The 17,234-nt window shown below is 42.4% G+C and overlaps 1 protein-coding gene across 6 annotated transcripts in view; it reads left to right on the forward strand.

Annotated features, from left to right (window-relative positions):
* SMOC1 (SPARC related modular calcium binding 1) overlaps positions 1-17,234 on the forward strand; it is a 300,868-nt gene that overhangs the window by 191,899 nt on the left and 91,735 nt on the right. For all 6 annotated transcript variants that reach the window (XM_088471210.1, XM_088471207.1, XM_088471206.1 and 3 more), the window contains 2 exons: positions 3,156-3,255; positions 5,540-5,587. In XM_088471210.1, coding sequence (XP_088327336.1) covers positions 3,156-3,255; positions 5,540-5,587 — 148 coding nt within the window. The remainder of the gene's footprint in view (positions 1-3,155; positions 3,256-5,539; positions 5,588-17,234) is intronic.

Consider the following 17,234-nt stretch of genomic DNA (forward strand, 5'->3'; position numbering starts at 1 on the left):
TCCCGATCTAAGCCTGCAAAAGCATAGGAAGGCTGCTGAGAAACAGAGTGAGCTGGACAAGTGGAGGTTACCCATAGCAACCAATCAGTTTCTACCTATCAGTATCGAGTATATTCTATAATAAAGTGATAGCCAGAAGCTTAATGGTTGCAACTGTATGGGCAACATCTCCACCTGCCCTCTTTAGGAGGGTTAATACTGTACATTTCTCTCTAAAAGAGATTGCGCCAGGGGCTTTGTAAATTGCTCCTGCCACAAGAGACAAGCTGCTGAAAAATAATCTGCCTGATACTTGTAGAGTAAAGTGTTCCCATGCAAAGCTATACTAATCCTCTGGAGGGAAAGGTATGTCCTAAAACACTTTTGTGGAGAGAGCCATTTTATTTGTACCCACCAGCACCTGCCTTCTTTTACTAGACAATGCTTATTTAAGTATTACACATAACAGTGCTGTGACAGATGTTATATGTTTTTACTGTACACACAAAGACCCCAAAGTGACCTGAGTTGCATTTAGAAAGAGATACTTACGTGAATGTAAGATTGCATTATTGAAAACTGTACTCTGTTATTTGCAAATACTTTGCTAAATAGTTATTTCATTATAGTGACCAGTTCTAGCTAAAAATATATTTGCATACATTTGGTCTCTCCTTGTCTGTGGTTGGTTGGAGAATCCTTGCCTCTCTGCAGGGGTGTGGTCTGAGTTGAGCGTTCCAACCATAGAAGATCCACTACAGAGGAAACTCTAGCTTACACCCATGCCACACCATCTGTATCCTCACTTCTACAAGGTATTACACTTAGCATCACAAACAGGATACACAAAGTCCAAAGAAAGTCGTACCGATAGCACAGACAGGATGTCGTAAACTGAGCAATGTGTAGAAGGCGCACCAGCAGACAACGTTGCAGGACAAAACAGAGGAACTACTATCATGGCTGCCTTTTCTCCAATCACCATGCCATACTACTTTTGGGGTCCCTTCAACGACTCCATTGATGTGCAGAGTTCTGGGACGAGTACGCAGGACCCATTCAGAGAATGTGCAGAACAGGTCTTGCGTGATCGCACGCATTCCCTGCTATGCCTCTGCCTGATTGACAGGCAGAGGCATTTAAGGGGCGGTGTGGGGGTGGCTGGCGTTCCGGGAAACGGGGGAGTGTCCACCCCATTTTCCGGGAGTAGCAGGGCCAGGAGCTGCGTCCACAAATGCAGTTTTCTGGCCTCACAAGTCAGTCAGCCTGAGTAACCTGAAGGTCGTGATGGTGATCCCAGCCTGCGACCTTGGTCGCAGTGCAGGGATCGCAAATGCAGCAGGGGCTGTCATACACCTCCTGCTGCATTTGCATATTAGCAAGGACGAAATGCAAAGCAATTCTGTCCTAAACTGAATCACCCGCCAAAGTCTGCAGCAAGTCACTCTGTGTTTCTCAGCAGCTTCTATTAGCATCTTCCCTCCACTTCTGCAAGGTGTGTAGATCTGGAACTGTTCTCTTTTAATGGGTCCCTTCCAGCACCTCTCAGTGGCTTCCTCTACACTTCCAGTCATTTCACCTTTGCTTTTTTTCTACAACTGGCCCTCCTGCCTTCCCCCAACACTAATGTATTTGCCTGTTTTTTTCCTCTGAGCATCTTCAATGCATTCTGGGATGTTTAGTTTGACAACTGTGGCTCCCTATAGCCTGAATAGAGATGGCCGCATCCAGCACCAGTGAAATTGATACCTGGCATTATGTGGGCTACCACATATAAGGAGAGATGTATTTTAGCCTTGGAGAGAGATAAAGTGGGATAGGTTCCCAAATCAACCAATCAGCTTCTGTTATTTCAAAGACTATGCAAGATAAATGACAGAGGGCAGGATGTACTAAGCATCACATCTGCGATGCCGTACATACCTCCCATTATCGGGTACATACCGAAGATGATATCGCCAGTATGTACCTAGAAAATCACAAAGGATAGCTCTCCTGGTAATAGCTGTCCTTTGCAATAGAGTGAGTCCAGGTTTATGACCCAGAAGTCCCTCTGGCGTCCTTCTGCGCATGCTGGGAGCTGGGAGGGATCCGATAGGATCCGTCTCAGGGGTGTCTTGAAAAGAAGCCCATAGGCATCTACTGGGTGAAGACATTCAAAGATGGAGTTACCCACCAGGGTGACGCATCTGAGAAATGTGGTGAAGCCCTCGAAAACCGCATTTTCGGGGGTTTTACCGCATTTTTGCCGTTAGTACATCTTGCCCACAAGCTGATTGGTTGCTTTAGGAAACTACTCCACTTTATCTCTCTCTAAGGCTTAATACATTTCCCCCAAAGACCATTAGATCACAGTCCTACAACCTGGGTAAAGGACAAGGTGCACTTTTTCTTTAGTGAGCTTATTTCCAACTTTGTCTGTGATTTGGGAATAGAACTACAAGAGAGTTGGGGTAGATTTACTAAGTCTTGGAGAGAGGTAAAGTGGATGAAGATAAAGTACCAACCAATCAGCTATCTGTCATTTTTTTTACACACAAACTGCTTTAGCCTGTAAACTGACAAGTTAGGAGCTGATTGGTTGGTACTTTATCTCCATCCACTTTATCACTCTCTAAGGCTTAGTACATAGACCCCTTGATTTTCGAAGTGGGCAAGTCAGTCTCTTATTCTTTCATAGGGGGAGATGTATCAAACCTTTGAGAGAGGTAAAGTGGAGAAGTGGCCCATAGCAACCAATCAGCTTCTGCCATTTTATAGACTGTGCTAGATAAATGACAGTTAGAAGCTCTTTGGCTGCTGTGGGATACTTCTCCACTTTATCATATGACTCCCTAATGAAATGAACATGGCAGGACCTGAGGTCTTACAATGTATGATTCCTGGGTTCCCAAACAGTAAGGGGTAAATTTACTAAAGTGAGAGTTTTTAGAAGTGAGTTTTAGAAGAGATGCTGCCCATAGCAACCAATCAGATTCTACTTAACATTCAACTAGCACATTCTAAAAGATAATAGCTAGAATCTGACTGGTTGCTATGGGCAACATCTCCACTTCTAAAAACTCTCTATTTAGTAAATATACCCCCAGTGCTGTGAAAACTTACTGGCTTAGTATGGCGGTATGCAAAATCTACTGTAGTCCTGTTACAATTTATTTATGCTTTTTTTTTCACAGGTGCAATGCCATACTTATACTGGATATTGTTGGTGTGTCACTCCAGATGGCAAACCTGTCAGTGGATCCTCTGTGCAGAACAAAACCCCTGTATGTTCAGGTATGGAAGAGACCTACAAATAATTACAGGAGTATACGTGAGGATATAAAATGAGAATATCCCTGTTGCTTACCCATAGTACAGTCCAACACTTCCTCAGACTGGAGTACCACATCCTGCTACCCAGGATCTAGTGTAAAATTACACAAACCCGATCAAAACTTTTTTTAACATGATTTTGTATTTTTTTTTTTAATACTCACCTACAGATCTACATTTACAATGAAAATCATTAATTACATGTCTCCACCTACAAGTAGATTTATTTTTTGAACCTAAAGCTAAAATGTCTCATTGCCAACAGTTAACTAGTTTGTAGTTTGCAAACTTTGGGTGGTATTCAGATTAGTTTCGCACACGCGGAACAGTTTCGCCTGCCTGACTTTTTGCAGACATCGCGTGTTTTGGACACGGAAACGTATAGTGCGTGTCCTCGCTTTCCGCTGTATTCAATTCCAAATCAGGCAAAAATGGCAGGTGGCAAATGCAGAACAGGCGGAAAGTACTATCAGACTTGGGGAATTCAGACTTACCCCCCCAAAATGATGCACTAACATTGGGGATCAATGTAGAAATGTTCCAATAGCCCTAATAAAACTAATTGGGCTACTGAAGTTGTTTAAAATCCTTGTTATTAGCGTCCTTGCAAAAGTGGTGAAGAATGGCATAAAGCAGTATTTTTTGGTGAAAATAAGTGGTCCCATCAAACTTGGGGTGCTTGAAAATGGGTACTAGCATATTTTAATGTCTTTAAAGTGAAGTTTTAGAAAAGGGAAAGTCCTCTGTCCACCTGCATTCCCGAAAACACTTGGCCCCTTCTTAGATCTTATTTTGCTAGTTTTTGAAGTTGTCCCCCCACTCTTGTCTTTTTCACCCCTAATTTCAAATGTGTTTTTTGGGGGGATCCTGGAATTTTTGTATTCTTTTTTTTTTTGTGAATTGTCCATTGAGGTAGGGGGGTGTACCAAGGGTTTTGAGTGGTTTCCCAACATCTGCACCCCAAAATATAGATTTTTCACCTTCTATTCTGTGGAGAAAGAGTATTGCCTATTTCAGTGCCTTTACTTTCTGCATAGGCGAAAACAGAATGGAATTGAATACAGAGTAAAAAACCCCGCAAAATGATTGCTAAAAACCACGCGAAAACGTCTTTTCGCTTCTAATTGAATACGGCCCTTTGTTGTATTATGACAGGCTGCCCTGGCTGACTGAGTCAACCAATCCGAAGAGAAAGGAAATGGGGCAGGAAAGGGGCAGATTGCACCATGGTGTCAATAGACAGCTGTGCTGGAAGTCCTACAAATCAGCAGATAGGTGAACATCTTAGCCTCCTAACTAGGAATACAATGGTTACCTTCTGAAATTCAACTGCTATTCTTTACTCAAGTGTTGACTGAATTAGGCCATAACAAGTTATCTGGCTTGAAACAGATCTGACCACTCAATGCTGGCGTCCAGGTTAAGATCGGGCAATGTTTGAGCACCACAAGAGTCTGTAAAATTAGGTTTTAGATAGATGTGATGTAACTATTTTAAAAAGATTCTTTAGAAACAAAACACAGGTACTGCTCCACTGTCCCAATGACTAATGCCAGCAACATATTGGTTGATCCTGTCACATGGTCCTAGTGCCAATTAACAAGGTGTGTCTGAAACATGGCCTCACAAATGTATAGAAATTGCAAGGACTTGCTGTAGGGTGGTTACACCAAGTGACCAGGTCACATGTGGACCACATAGGCCGACTGGGGTCAACAGCTGACTACATTTGTACACATGTATGAAATGGATCCATTTGTGTTTTCTTGCTTTGGGGTCACATTGTGGCGGTTTACTGGTATCCACAGTGGTGGTATTGTGTTTTTGGCCATCAAAAGCCTACCTCTAAATTTCCAGAGATGGGCTCAATGCTCATGTTGCTTTGTGATTATAACCACTGTCTCAAAGGAATGGCTGTATTCCCAGTAAAAGCAAATAGACTTAAGAAGCAGCAGAAGACAACATTTGGTATCCCATGTCCACTACCATGAAGAGTACACCGCTTATAATAACTACATGACCTGTATCATGGGTGGAGGTAATGATGGATATTTTGGGAGCCAGTAGCATCTCCTAATAAACCACCAGCAGTCATTTTCTAGGGGCATTGGCCACCTGGTACCAGCCCTGACATACTGAATGCAAACTGCATACATTCACGTAACATATCGGGGGAATAGAGCAGTTTCCAGTATTTCTAATTTATTTTTGATATTTAACATTACATTTTTTTTTTTTATTCAAGGTTCAGTAACTGATAAGCCCTCAAGCCATGGTAACTCGGGCAGAAAAGGTAAGTGAAGTTCTATGTCAACCTGTGGATTTTTTATATTAATCCACAGTTGTAACTCATCTATTTATATTTCCAATGTAAATTTTATAGCTGTGGTTAGATAATAGTGTATTCACAACTCTTGTATGGGTATGGTACAAAATATCGACAATGTAAAGGTCGACAGTCAATGGGTTGACACCAGATGGTCAACATGCAATAGGTCGACATGTACAAAAGGTCACCAGTGCAGTCTCCAGTCGACATGGACAAAATGCCGTCAGGTTTAAATTGTCGACACAAATGGTTGACACAAAAATGGTTGATGTATTTTTTTTTTATATATTTTAACCCCAACATTCTCCCTTGTGCCAAAACCTAACCCTTTCTCTGGTGCCTAACCATAACCCTCCCCTAAGTGCCTAAACCTAACCCTAGCCTAACCCTCCCCTCCTGCAGCCTAACCCTAACCTTCCCCAAAGTGTCTAACCCTAATCTTAAAAATGTTTAAAAACCATAAAAAAAAGTGTAGACCATTTTTGTGTCAACCAAATGTGTGTCAACCATTTGAACCTGTCGACCTTCTGCACTGTCGACCTTTTTGTCAGTTGACCTTTTGTATCTGTCGACCTATTGCATGTCGACCCATTGACTGTCAGCCTTTACATTGATCTTCTATCCGGATACCTTCTTGTATTATAAGGGTAAAGTACATAAGAACGTAATAAAAGTCATCTCAAGTGCTCTGTCCCTTTTCTTGTACGAGACCTCTCTGACGGCAGCCTCAATTTATTGTTTGGTCACAGAACTGTGGTTAAAGAATACAAGATAAGTATAACCTTTCTTGACTCTAAGACAAGCCTTGTTATGGGAACAAAAGCTCTCTTTCTGTAGGTTTTATAATCTGATTATGCATGTACAATATAACTCTTAACTTTAAAATTTTTGTATGTATCATTTCTAATTGTTAGAATCAGAGCACTGGGCCTGATTCAGCAAGGAACCCAGTTGCTTATACGCACGCAATTGGCTGATTGTGGCGTACTGAGCATGCGTAAGCATCGCAGTACGTGTACGTGAACTAGCCACTGCGATCGGGACTGCGACCGCAGAAAATACGCAGACCCATGGCAGAGTGATTGACAGGAAGTGCCGTTTGTGGGTGGTGACAGGGGGGTGGTTGGCCGAACGCAGGTGTGCCAGTGTGTTCGCACGCCGTTTATCCACTGCAAAGCCCTACACAACCTGAGGCCTCATAGAGTGCGCTGAATTAAGCAATTTCTTAGTGAGGTCTGACCTGCCTTAACTGTGCGTATGGATCCAATGTTACCGATTGTTTCACTATGGTGGCCAGTATACAGATGTGAGTAAGGGGAAGTGGGCGTCCTTATGTTAGGCTGCGATCGCAATGCAAATGCAAACATTTACATATCACCGCTGATATTAGCAACTGTGTTGCATGCGTAAAAGCAGAATAGCGATCTATGCTGAATCAGGCCCACTATTCGGAGCATACTTGCTTACTTTTTGGATCTCCCCCACCAGGATATCTCTGTGTTCAATGGGGAGATTTATCAAGCTTTCCGAAGAGTAGAGAAGCTACCCATAGCAACTAATCAGCTTTTAACTATCATTTTATAGAATGTACTTAATAAGTGCTACATAAAAGCTGATTGGTTGCAATGAGTAATGCTGCCCATCCACTAGGCGATTAAACCTAGCGATTGAGTGATAACGACCGTCGTTATCTCTCAATCGCTTGGTAATCACCCGCAAATCAGGCAGTAAAATGTTAAAAACAACCAGCGATGCGCGTGCCCGCTGGTCGTTTTTAACATCTATCATCGCCTGAACATGACGGTCAACCTGACGACCGCCATCAGGTTGCCATGTTCGGGGATGATTGATCTAAATACAGTGAACATCTGAACATTCAGTGTATGCACTTCACCCCTAAGGGGACGACAGCACGATTATGATGTCGTAATTGTGCCGTCGTCCCCGCATCTAGTAGTGGATGGGCAGCTTAACTCCACTTGTCAATTCTCTACTCTTTTTAGGCTTGCTACATCTTCCCCTAAGGGTGGAGAGCATGGCAACCTGATTTGCATCATTACAGGCGTAACTTTGCATCATGGTGAGGCTGGGTCATGGCAACATAAGAAAGTGAAGCAGGATCTGGGACCATACTCTACTCCAGTGGTCGCCAACCTTAATTGAGGTGGGAGCAACTTTAGAAAAATGAAACCTCCTGAAGAGCTACTAAAATTGTAGAAAACAAATCTGACTAGTAACTGGACAATTGAAGGTCATTTAATGAAAATTAAATAAAAAAGTTTCATAGAAAATAACAATGCATTTACATTATTACAGTGATATTGTAGTTTCTAAATAAAATGTAAGCACAGGCACATTTCACTATTAACGGCACCAAGGAGATATAGGCAGGGTTGCTGGGTGATTTTCTGGCAGGGCTGGGTGGGAGTCACTCGCTCCGCTGTAGCGTAGACACTGTGGGTGGAACCACGGAGAAGCACGTCAGGTGATTGCTGTAGAGGCTGCTGAAACCACTTTATGTGCTTCCCTGTGGCTCCACCCAAGGCATCAACACCACAGGGGGAGCACACATCAGAGGTCCCTTCATCCTAGTTGACTTGGCACTACTGCAGCTAGCTGAGCTACCAAAATTAAGACCGTGAGCTACAGGTTGGAGACCACTGCTCTACTCTGGCCGGGATGGCTCCCTGAAATTTGGGAGTCCCTCGCACATTATGAGAGAGCAGGCAGCTGATGCAGCTGGAGATATGGGGCCTGATTCCTTACAGAGTGCAACTGTGATCGCAGCTGCGATTATGCACGCAGACCCTCTGCGAAAATATGCTAATGTTTGCAATCATGCCGTCACAGCCTAACCTGAGGATGCCCACTTCCCCTTATTCACATCCATAATACTTAGCAAAACAGCAAAACTATCGGTAACATCGAGTACCATCGTAGCCTCACGGACAATTGACCAAGGCCAGAAATTGCTAACCTCGTCACACGCAGTAGGAGCACAAACTGCGTATACCATCTCAGTGGCTAATTTCTGCGCGCCCCTGTAACAGCGTTCATACGCACTGACATGGACATGCCTGCTTTTCACTGACCACACCCCCCCGTCACCACCCCCAAATGGTCACTTCCTGTCAATCACTCTGCGTTGGGTCTGTGTATTCGCAGTGTGGTCGCAGTGAGACCTTCACACACTGCAATGCATAGGCATGCACAGAACGCAACAATCGTCCATCTGCGTGCTTAATCGCAGTTTAGATCCTTAATGAATCAGGCCCGTTGTTAGGGAATTGGTTATACATTAATAAATGCACACTCCTCCTCTGTAACCTCCCCTATTGGTTTTATTTAAGCTGTAAAACAAATAAAGAAAAATTAAAGAGAAAACATCCTGGTGCGCCATGATCGTCGCAGCCCTAAGCATCTGTCTAAATAAGTTGTGTGGGAAAAATACAGATGTGATTAGAACTAATTAGAACCAGCAAGTGTTCCTCAATAGATAAGAAATAATATTAAATATATAGGTTTTCATTAAACTGTTAGTCAGTATATGGAAGTAATGACATTAGCCTTTGTTGTCCCATTAAAGAATACATCATAGCAAAATAACTATTTGGTTTAAGAAAATCATCTACTTGATATACTTATTTTACAATCATTCATATGCTGCATATTGTATTTGCTTTCGCCCATTTTAAAAGTCGGAGCGTATATATGCAGTCCAACTGATACGGTTATATATTTGAAAAGATGTCCATATATCTGTCCGGTTATGTATAGCTAATAGAGCATATGTTCTATAATAATTATTGCATCAGGCATTAAAGTGAAAGAAATGGCAAAACAAGAAGCAGTGCTGCAGGACATGGTTATTTAAATAATCTGGTGTGTATAATATATATATATATATATATATATATATATATATATTATATACGACAGGCTCAATCCACGGCACTCAACCATCTGGGGTGCCCTTGGTATGTGACCACACCATCTACATACAAAATATCATACAAACTCGGCACTCACATGCTTTTCAAACTGCAACTCCTTTGAACATAGGGAATGTTGGTTCCAAAATATTGCAATAATTTGTTAAGCTGGCCACCGCTTCACGGTCATTCCCATCTAGCCAGTCCCTACACGGATTCTCAGATAAATGAACTTGATCTGCCATCTTGGGCTCAAGCTTGCATACATTTTAAACATGAAACTGGGTCCTGCCTTAAAGAGACAGGACCACACCCAGGGCTATCAGTTAATAAGCACCTGGAAAAAGAAAAAAGTTTGTCTTACATTTGAAAAACAGGGTGCCCTAGCAAGTGTGACCACAAAATTTAAATAAATGACAGGCTCAGTCTCTTTAAGGCAGGACCCAGTTTCATGTTTAAAATGTATGCAAGCTTGAGCCCAAGATGGCAGATCAAGTTTATTTATCTGAGAATCAGTGTAGGGACTGGCTAGATGGGAATGACCGTGAAGCGGTGGTCAGCTTAAAAATTATTGCAATATTTTGGAACCAACATTCCCTATGTTCAAAGGAGTTGCAGTTTGAAAAGCATGTGAGTGCCGAGTTTGTATGATATTTTGTATATGTGTGTGTATATATATATATATATGTGTGTGTGTGTGTGTGTATATATATATATATGTGTGTGTGTGTGTATATATATATATATATATATATATATGTGTGTGTGTATATATATATATATATATATATGTGTGTGTGTGTGTGTGTATATATATATATATATATATATATATATATATACTGTGTGTGTGTGTGTGTATATATATATATATATATATATACTGTATATATAAAATAAAGTCCCCGTTTATGGGTCTGCCTGTTTGATCAGGCCAAGCCACTGGACAGCTTTTGATGGGGTTTTCACTTTTCTATACAGCTTTGGTGGAGAAAGGTTTAGTTGTATTTTTGTGACAAAAGGGAGCAAGCAGTGACTGCTGTATAGGAGCTGGCCAGGGTGCTGAAACAGCAAGAGACAGCGAGAGCCAATCAGAGATAGCCTAGAGAGTTGAGGGAGTCAGGAACTGAGCTGAGGCAGACATCTGAGGCAGACAGAGAGTAAGAGACAGCCTCCAACGAACCCATGAAGATGCTCTGATGCAGACACAGTAGCCAAGAAGGCGTCAAGTGAGGCATAGCTGTCAGGATTTAAAAAAAAAAAAAAACAACAATCGAACACCATTGAATGATTTCCATTCAATGGTGGCAAACATTGGACCGCGGCCATCAAATGGTAAAAACACTACCATCAGAACAACAATGTTGATGGTTAGTAGCCATGGGATTTTGATATCCATCCCTATGCTGAAACTACAGACGGACTCCGGCCACCATTCCTCGACCGTGAAGTGCTCCCTCTCCAGCATGATGTTCCTGCTTAGCCACACTCCCTCGGTGAACAGTCAGCGCTCTACTCGGACAGGGGCACCACGACAAGGAATTTCAACAGGAATTCCAGACGGACGGACTCCGGCCACCATTCCTCGACCGTGAAGTGCTCCCTCTCCAGCATGATCCTGCTTAGCCACACTCCCTCGGTGAACAGTCAGCGCTCTACTCGGACAGGGGCACCACGACAAGGAATTTCAACAGGAATTCCAGGAAATAGAAGGTACATTGTGCAGAGGACATTGCTCATCGCCATGTTCGCAGCTGGGAAGGGTTGCGCATAGAGGCTGCGAAAAATAAGCATAGGTGCCCCAGCTCTGGAGACATGCTGCTGATAATGCTTATGGTACTGTAGCTGCAATACATATCTCTCACCCATGATCCTCCTGCCCTTCCCAGCACAGCCCAGTGGCCGGGCCCCAGCCAGCTGCAGGGCAGCAGCAGTGGGGGTTTTGGTGACACTTGTGAGATGCAGGTGGCAGGAGTAAGAAGCAGGGGGTTGTGTTGAGATGCAGGGGACTGTGGGTGAAGTGGGGTAGGTTGTTATGAGTTGCAGGGGGATATATCCAGTCTTGAGAAAGTCCCGGTTTATTCAAGGGACGAAACTCATTGACATCAGCCTCCAATTCAACGTGTTTCCAGCCACTGCTCCAGTGCCCGCTATTGCTGCTCAAAGTTGTCTGGGGAAGAGTTAAAGCAAAAACATCCTAATCGCTGCACGCTGGCAATAGCAGCGACTACACGGGAAACAGCTGATCGCGGATCACCCCAGCCACCACACGCTAAACAGTAATAACCGCTACACTGCTGCTCCATGCTGCCATGATACTTCTTTGTACTTCCGGCTACAAACTTACAACTAGGGAGCAACCGGTGAATTAAACCAGAGTGTTGTTAAACCAAGCAGCCGACAAACGGACATCAGTGTTGAAACTGTCGGAACGTTTTTACCAACAAGGTAACTCCTTACTCTAAGTGTATCACTGGGACGCCAGTATACACAAGCCCTTATATATGGGAGTTTACTTAATAAAGCAGTGTCTTCTCAAATGTACATTTATATGAATGAATGACTGCATCAGACTTATTTCCATATATTTATTGCAGTGCCGATGGAGCACATTCAAAATATATACTAGTTAACAATCAAGTTGCTCTTTAAATTGTTACATAATAGTATCTTTTTGTGGCGTGGATTGCAACACTCAATAGGTGTTTTATTCCTACGTTCTCTGAACCACCATTAGTTATGTATATGTGAATATATATCTAATAATTTTTAAATTGTGCTCATGTTTTTATTTTTTATTTTATTCAATCCATGTTTAATAAACTATGGTTAGTTATTATACAACAAGCCTCATGTCTATATATTAGAAAGCAGACTTATTGATTTATTTTTACTTTTGTTTATACCAAGCATTACCTAGCGCAGTAATCACTTTATGTGAATCTTGTACTTTTTGGCATTATATCTCTGTGGTCCTAACCCAACCACAATTACTTGCATCTGGTTTTTTAAATATTAATATTTATCTAAACATCTTGCAGAAAAAAAATTATTGAATAGGGAACACAATGCTGGGTAGGAATTTGAATCCCCTATTATTTTATTGTGTACAAATTCAGGTGTAAGTGTCGCAGATGTTTTTTTCTTTTCTTTTTTATTAACTTAGCAGCAGTGGTTATAGGAGTGCACTGTTTTTCCTTTTTCACTGTATCAGTACTATGTACATCATACTGTTTTTTTTTCTCAAACTAGTTAATCTATAGTTTGCTCTTATAGGCAACTCTTAAAACGTATCTTATTTACCAGTAGTGCTATAGATTGGGAAGCCCACTTTTTTTTAAAGAATAAATGTAGCAGCCTGATGCTCATTTTTCTGATGTCATAACCCATCTACAGACAACCACTGACAGTCAATTGCCAATCCACCAAACTGGGGAGGAATAAATTATAAATTTACATTTTTATTAAGCATTTCATGCAACATAATTTGTTCTAATACAACTGTACTTTTCTTTCATACCTTTGCTGTGTGTTGCGGTAATCTGTAATTTGCAGTGCAGGCATTTTAGGTCTTTTCACAAAAATACTATTTATAGTAAAACAAGCAGAACTGAACCAGCCTAATGCTGCTTCCAACACAAATCTTGACATAACATTTCCATCTGTTAAGGCACAAGGATAAACATCTAGACTAAATAGGAATAATTTTTAAAAGATCAATAAACAAAGGACCCCGACAACAAACATGTATAATTTAGCATCATGACACATTGTAATGGTGAAGAAAACTTTTAATTAATTCTCCTGGTGGATTTCTTCAATGATCAAAATCTATCCTAAACAGAAGTTTGTAAAGGGGAAAATATACATAATGGAATTAATACACTTTATTATTATTATTATTACCATGTATTTATATAGCACATATTCCGCAGCGCTTTACAGAGAATATTTGTCCATTCACATCAGTCCCTGCCCCAGTGGAGCTCACAATCTATGGGGGCCATTCAGACCCACTCGCGAGCGGCAGTACGCTCGCAAGTGGGTCGATGTTCCCCACTGCTCATGCGCACGACGGAGGGAGCTCCGTCACGCGCTTGCGCGAGACCCGGCGAGCGACGGGCTTCCATCGCTCGGGGTCTCACACCAAAAGGGGAATGCTGTCGATGTTGATTGACAGCACGCCCCCTTTGGTGGGCGTGCCGGGGGCATGCCTGCCAGACGGAGGCGTTCCCATGGGAACGCCTACCGTCTGAAGCCGGCCCCACTGACATCACTAGTGATGTCAGTGGGAGTGATTTTGGCTCTGATAGAGCCAAAATCACTCCTGGCCTTGCGGCTGGGAAACCAGACCGCAGGGTTTCCCTCGCAAGTCCGATGGTCGCGATGGTCAAGTTGTTATGGTGCTACCATTGGGAGGTACTGGAACATCCTCTCTACAGCCCAGACCTTGCAATGGGTGATTTCCATCTCTTTAGACCATTGAAGCAGCACCTGGGTGGAAGGCAATTTGCAACCAACGGTGATAGAAACCTTGGTGTACCATTGGAACAAATGGTACACCAATGGCAAGTATGGGGACAATGTGGAAAAATAATCTGTACCAAGGCCATACTATTGATTCTCTTTATACTGTATGTACGAATTGAATACATTTACGCAATGAGAGGTCTTGTTACTTTATTTATTAACTAATTTATTGGACTACCTTCATATTTATTTTCTGAGAGGCAGGCCAATAGCCTTATTCATTTTAAGGAGAGCTAAATTGAACATTTGAAGAAGGTCTGATCCATGATATTCTTCTAACAACTAACTAAGCTGTTCTAAAGCTGTTGTCAAACTCCAGAAAACCTTCAATCCAGTCTATAAAAGCAGGAAAAACTAATCAATTTGAGAGGTTATTGGAACTTTACAGACTTTAAAACAAACTATTTACTAAACTCTGGGTTTTTAGAAGTGGAGATGTTGTCCATAGCAACCAATCAGGTTCTATCTATTATCTTCCATAAAGTGCTAGATAAAATTACGTATAATCTGATTGGTTTCTATAGGCAACATCTCAACTTCTAAAAACCCACATTTTAGTAAATATACCCCTTAGACTACAATGTATTGTATAACTAGCTTTAAGTTGGTAGCTCTCAAGGTGTGCACAGAAATAGTAACTCTTTCTATATGCCTTACCTAATCCCAAATTCTCTAATTTTAGAATATCCTCTCAGCTTTGTATACTTTTGTACATCCTGCCAGGTAGCAGTGCCAAATATAAGACCTCATCATTGACTTCATAGTTTTAAATAGTGTGAAAACTCTGGAGGTGTTCCTGTTTTGGGGAAAAAATGACAGTCCATGATTAATCATACAAAATCAGCATGATGGACAACGCTAATAACAGCCATGTCATACAGAGACGTTAAACCTAATGTTGATTTGTGGAAAGCGCAGTTATTCAAAAAAGGTCAGAAACAAGATACTGATAAATTACATTTCTTTATATGATTGTGTGATTTATTACATCTATAGACTAAACTATGCACAAAAAAGTAATACAAGGTGAAATAACAAAAGAATATTTATTTTGGTCCTGTAATAGTAATAACCCCGTCCCTGCCACCATCCATTTATCCCCAGGCCTGGTTTTACAGTTTTTACTCATGTAGGCTGCTTTTGTGTACTGTAGGCTTTACTCAGAGGTGCAAGCTAATGCCATTGCACCTGCGATCCTGCACGCAGTTGCTTTTTGCGAAAATATAGCAGAAGCCGAGGATTGAATTGAGACGCTCACCTGTGGCTTTGCAAATCCAAGCATCTGCATACATAGGGCCTGATTCAGCAAGGAATGCAAGTGTGCGCAAGCATGCACTCGGCCGCTGCGAATATATGCTAATCAATGAATACGCACGGCAACCGCAGCATAAGATGCAAACGCCCAGCACTACACAATGCCACCCACTTCCCTTTACACAAGGCCTGAGTATTCCACAAGACAGCGGTAACACCGGTAACATCGAGGGGGCTGCCAGGTTGATGCAGCACGGAGGGTGAGTTTAGGCAGGCAGAGCATGGGGCGTGCATTATAAAGCAGGGTACGGGGCCGCGATGACGCAATTCAGCACCAATCGCGTCATCGCAGCCCCGGGCCGCCTACTTTCGTTGGGATCGGGCGGGGGCGGGGGACGGGGGGGCTGCCATCCCGGGGGACTTGCCTACTCTTGAGGTAATTTTCGGGAGGCTCCCGACATCCCTGGGAGAGTAGGCATCTATGCTTTAGGGGTCTGTACATGAAAGTCTTTGTGCTTATTTGTTTCAAGTATATAATTGTCATAGACAGATCTGTTTAACTCTTGCTTTGGGATTTTATGTTCCCCTCCAGGTCATATGAGTGGCATTTGCCAGCTGCCCAGTCACTTGCCATCCCATTCCCTTTTACTATAAGTAGTTCTAACTGCATTTGGCATAGGATCTGGGCACTGATGGGCATCTAGCTGTCACACTATCGCTCATTTACACTTACAAACATTTTTTCTTTTGTGAATTCTAGTAGTTTCTATTGTGTGGTAACATGCAACACAACCCAGTTTATCTAAGCTAAATAGCAGTGGTGAATGAGGCCCTAGCTACAGCCTCACCCACTGATTGCAGTCTCAGAGTTGGTAGGGGAAGCTCAACAGTGGTGAATCGTATTAAGTACATTTGGGATGGTAGACTGGTATCCAGTCCTGTAGGATGCCTGTACAACAGATCCACTCTTCCTAATGCTGGGCATACACTATGCAATTATCTGTCAGATATCTGTCCAATCTGTCTGGTTGGAATGAAGACCTGGTAATGTATGGGAGCCAATAACAATAAGAATTTGCTCCCAAACACTAGAAAACAGAGGAGATTTTCCTTCCCACCAGACAGATATATGACAGATAATTGTAGAATGTATGCCCAGCATTAGTGCTCTAGGTGTATAACTAATTACTATGAGATTATCCATGCAAGTGATGAAATATGCTGTGGAGTTTAGCAAAGTAATTTTCAGCCATAAGAGTTGGTTTGTAAATCTTATCATTTATGTAAAGTTTATTATGTACATTATATTGCCCCCCCCCATATCCCCGTCCCATGCATAATTGAGACATTATCTCAGTAAAGCAATACATGAGCAGTTAATTAGGGGCATAGCACTATTCCACCCCTGGCTGAGGGAGTTAAGTTGTGCTTCATTGGCAGCTTAATATTCTTGTGGGCCCTATATCCAGCACCTACCAATAGTGCTATGTCTCTAATTAACTGCTCATGTATTGCTTTACTGAGACAATTCCTCAATTATGCATGGGATGGGGATATGGGGGGGCAATATAATGGGGTGTCGTATGGCATGCCAACGGATCAAATCCTGGCGGACCAAATGCAGACAGTGAAAGACAGAAAAGTTAAAATGCCGATCGGGGCTCGTAAGTACCCTAACCCTCTCCTCTCCCTATCCTAACCCTCCCTTAGGGTTAGGCACCACCCCAGGGCTCTTAGGGTTAGGCACCACTAAGGGAGGGTTAGGATAGGGAGAGGAGAGGGTTAGGGTACTTACGAGCCCCGTTCGGCATTTTAACTAAGACCCGCGGGGTGGCACATAACCCTAAGACTCCTGGGGGTGGTGCCTAACCCTAAAACATCCTTTGTGGTGCCTA

This window comes from Taudactylus pleione, unplaced genomic scaffold (assembly GCF_031769625.1).
Source record: "Taudactylus pleione unplaced genomic scaffold, aTauple2 ptg000113l, whole genome shotgun sequence".
In the NCBI taxonomy this organism is placed as follows: domain Eukaryota; kingdom Metazoa; phylum Chordata; class Amphibia; order Anura; family Myobatrachidae; genus Taudactylus; species Taudactylus pleione.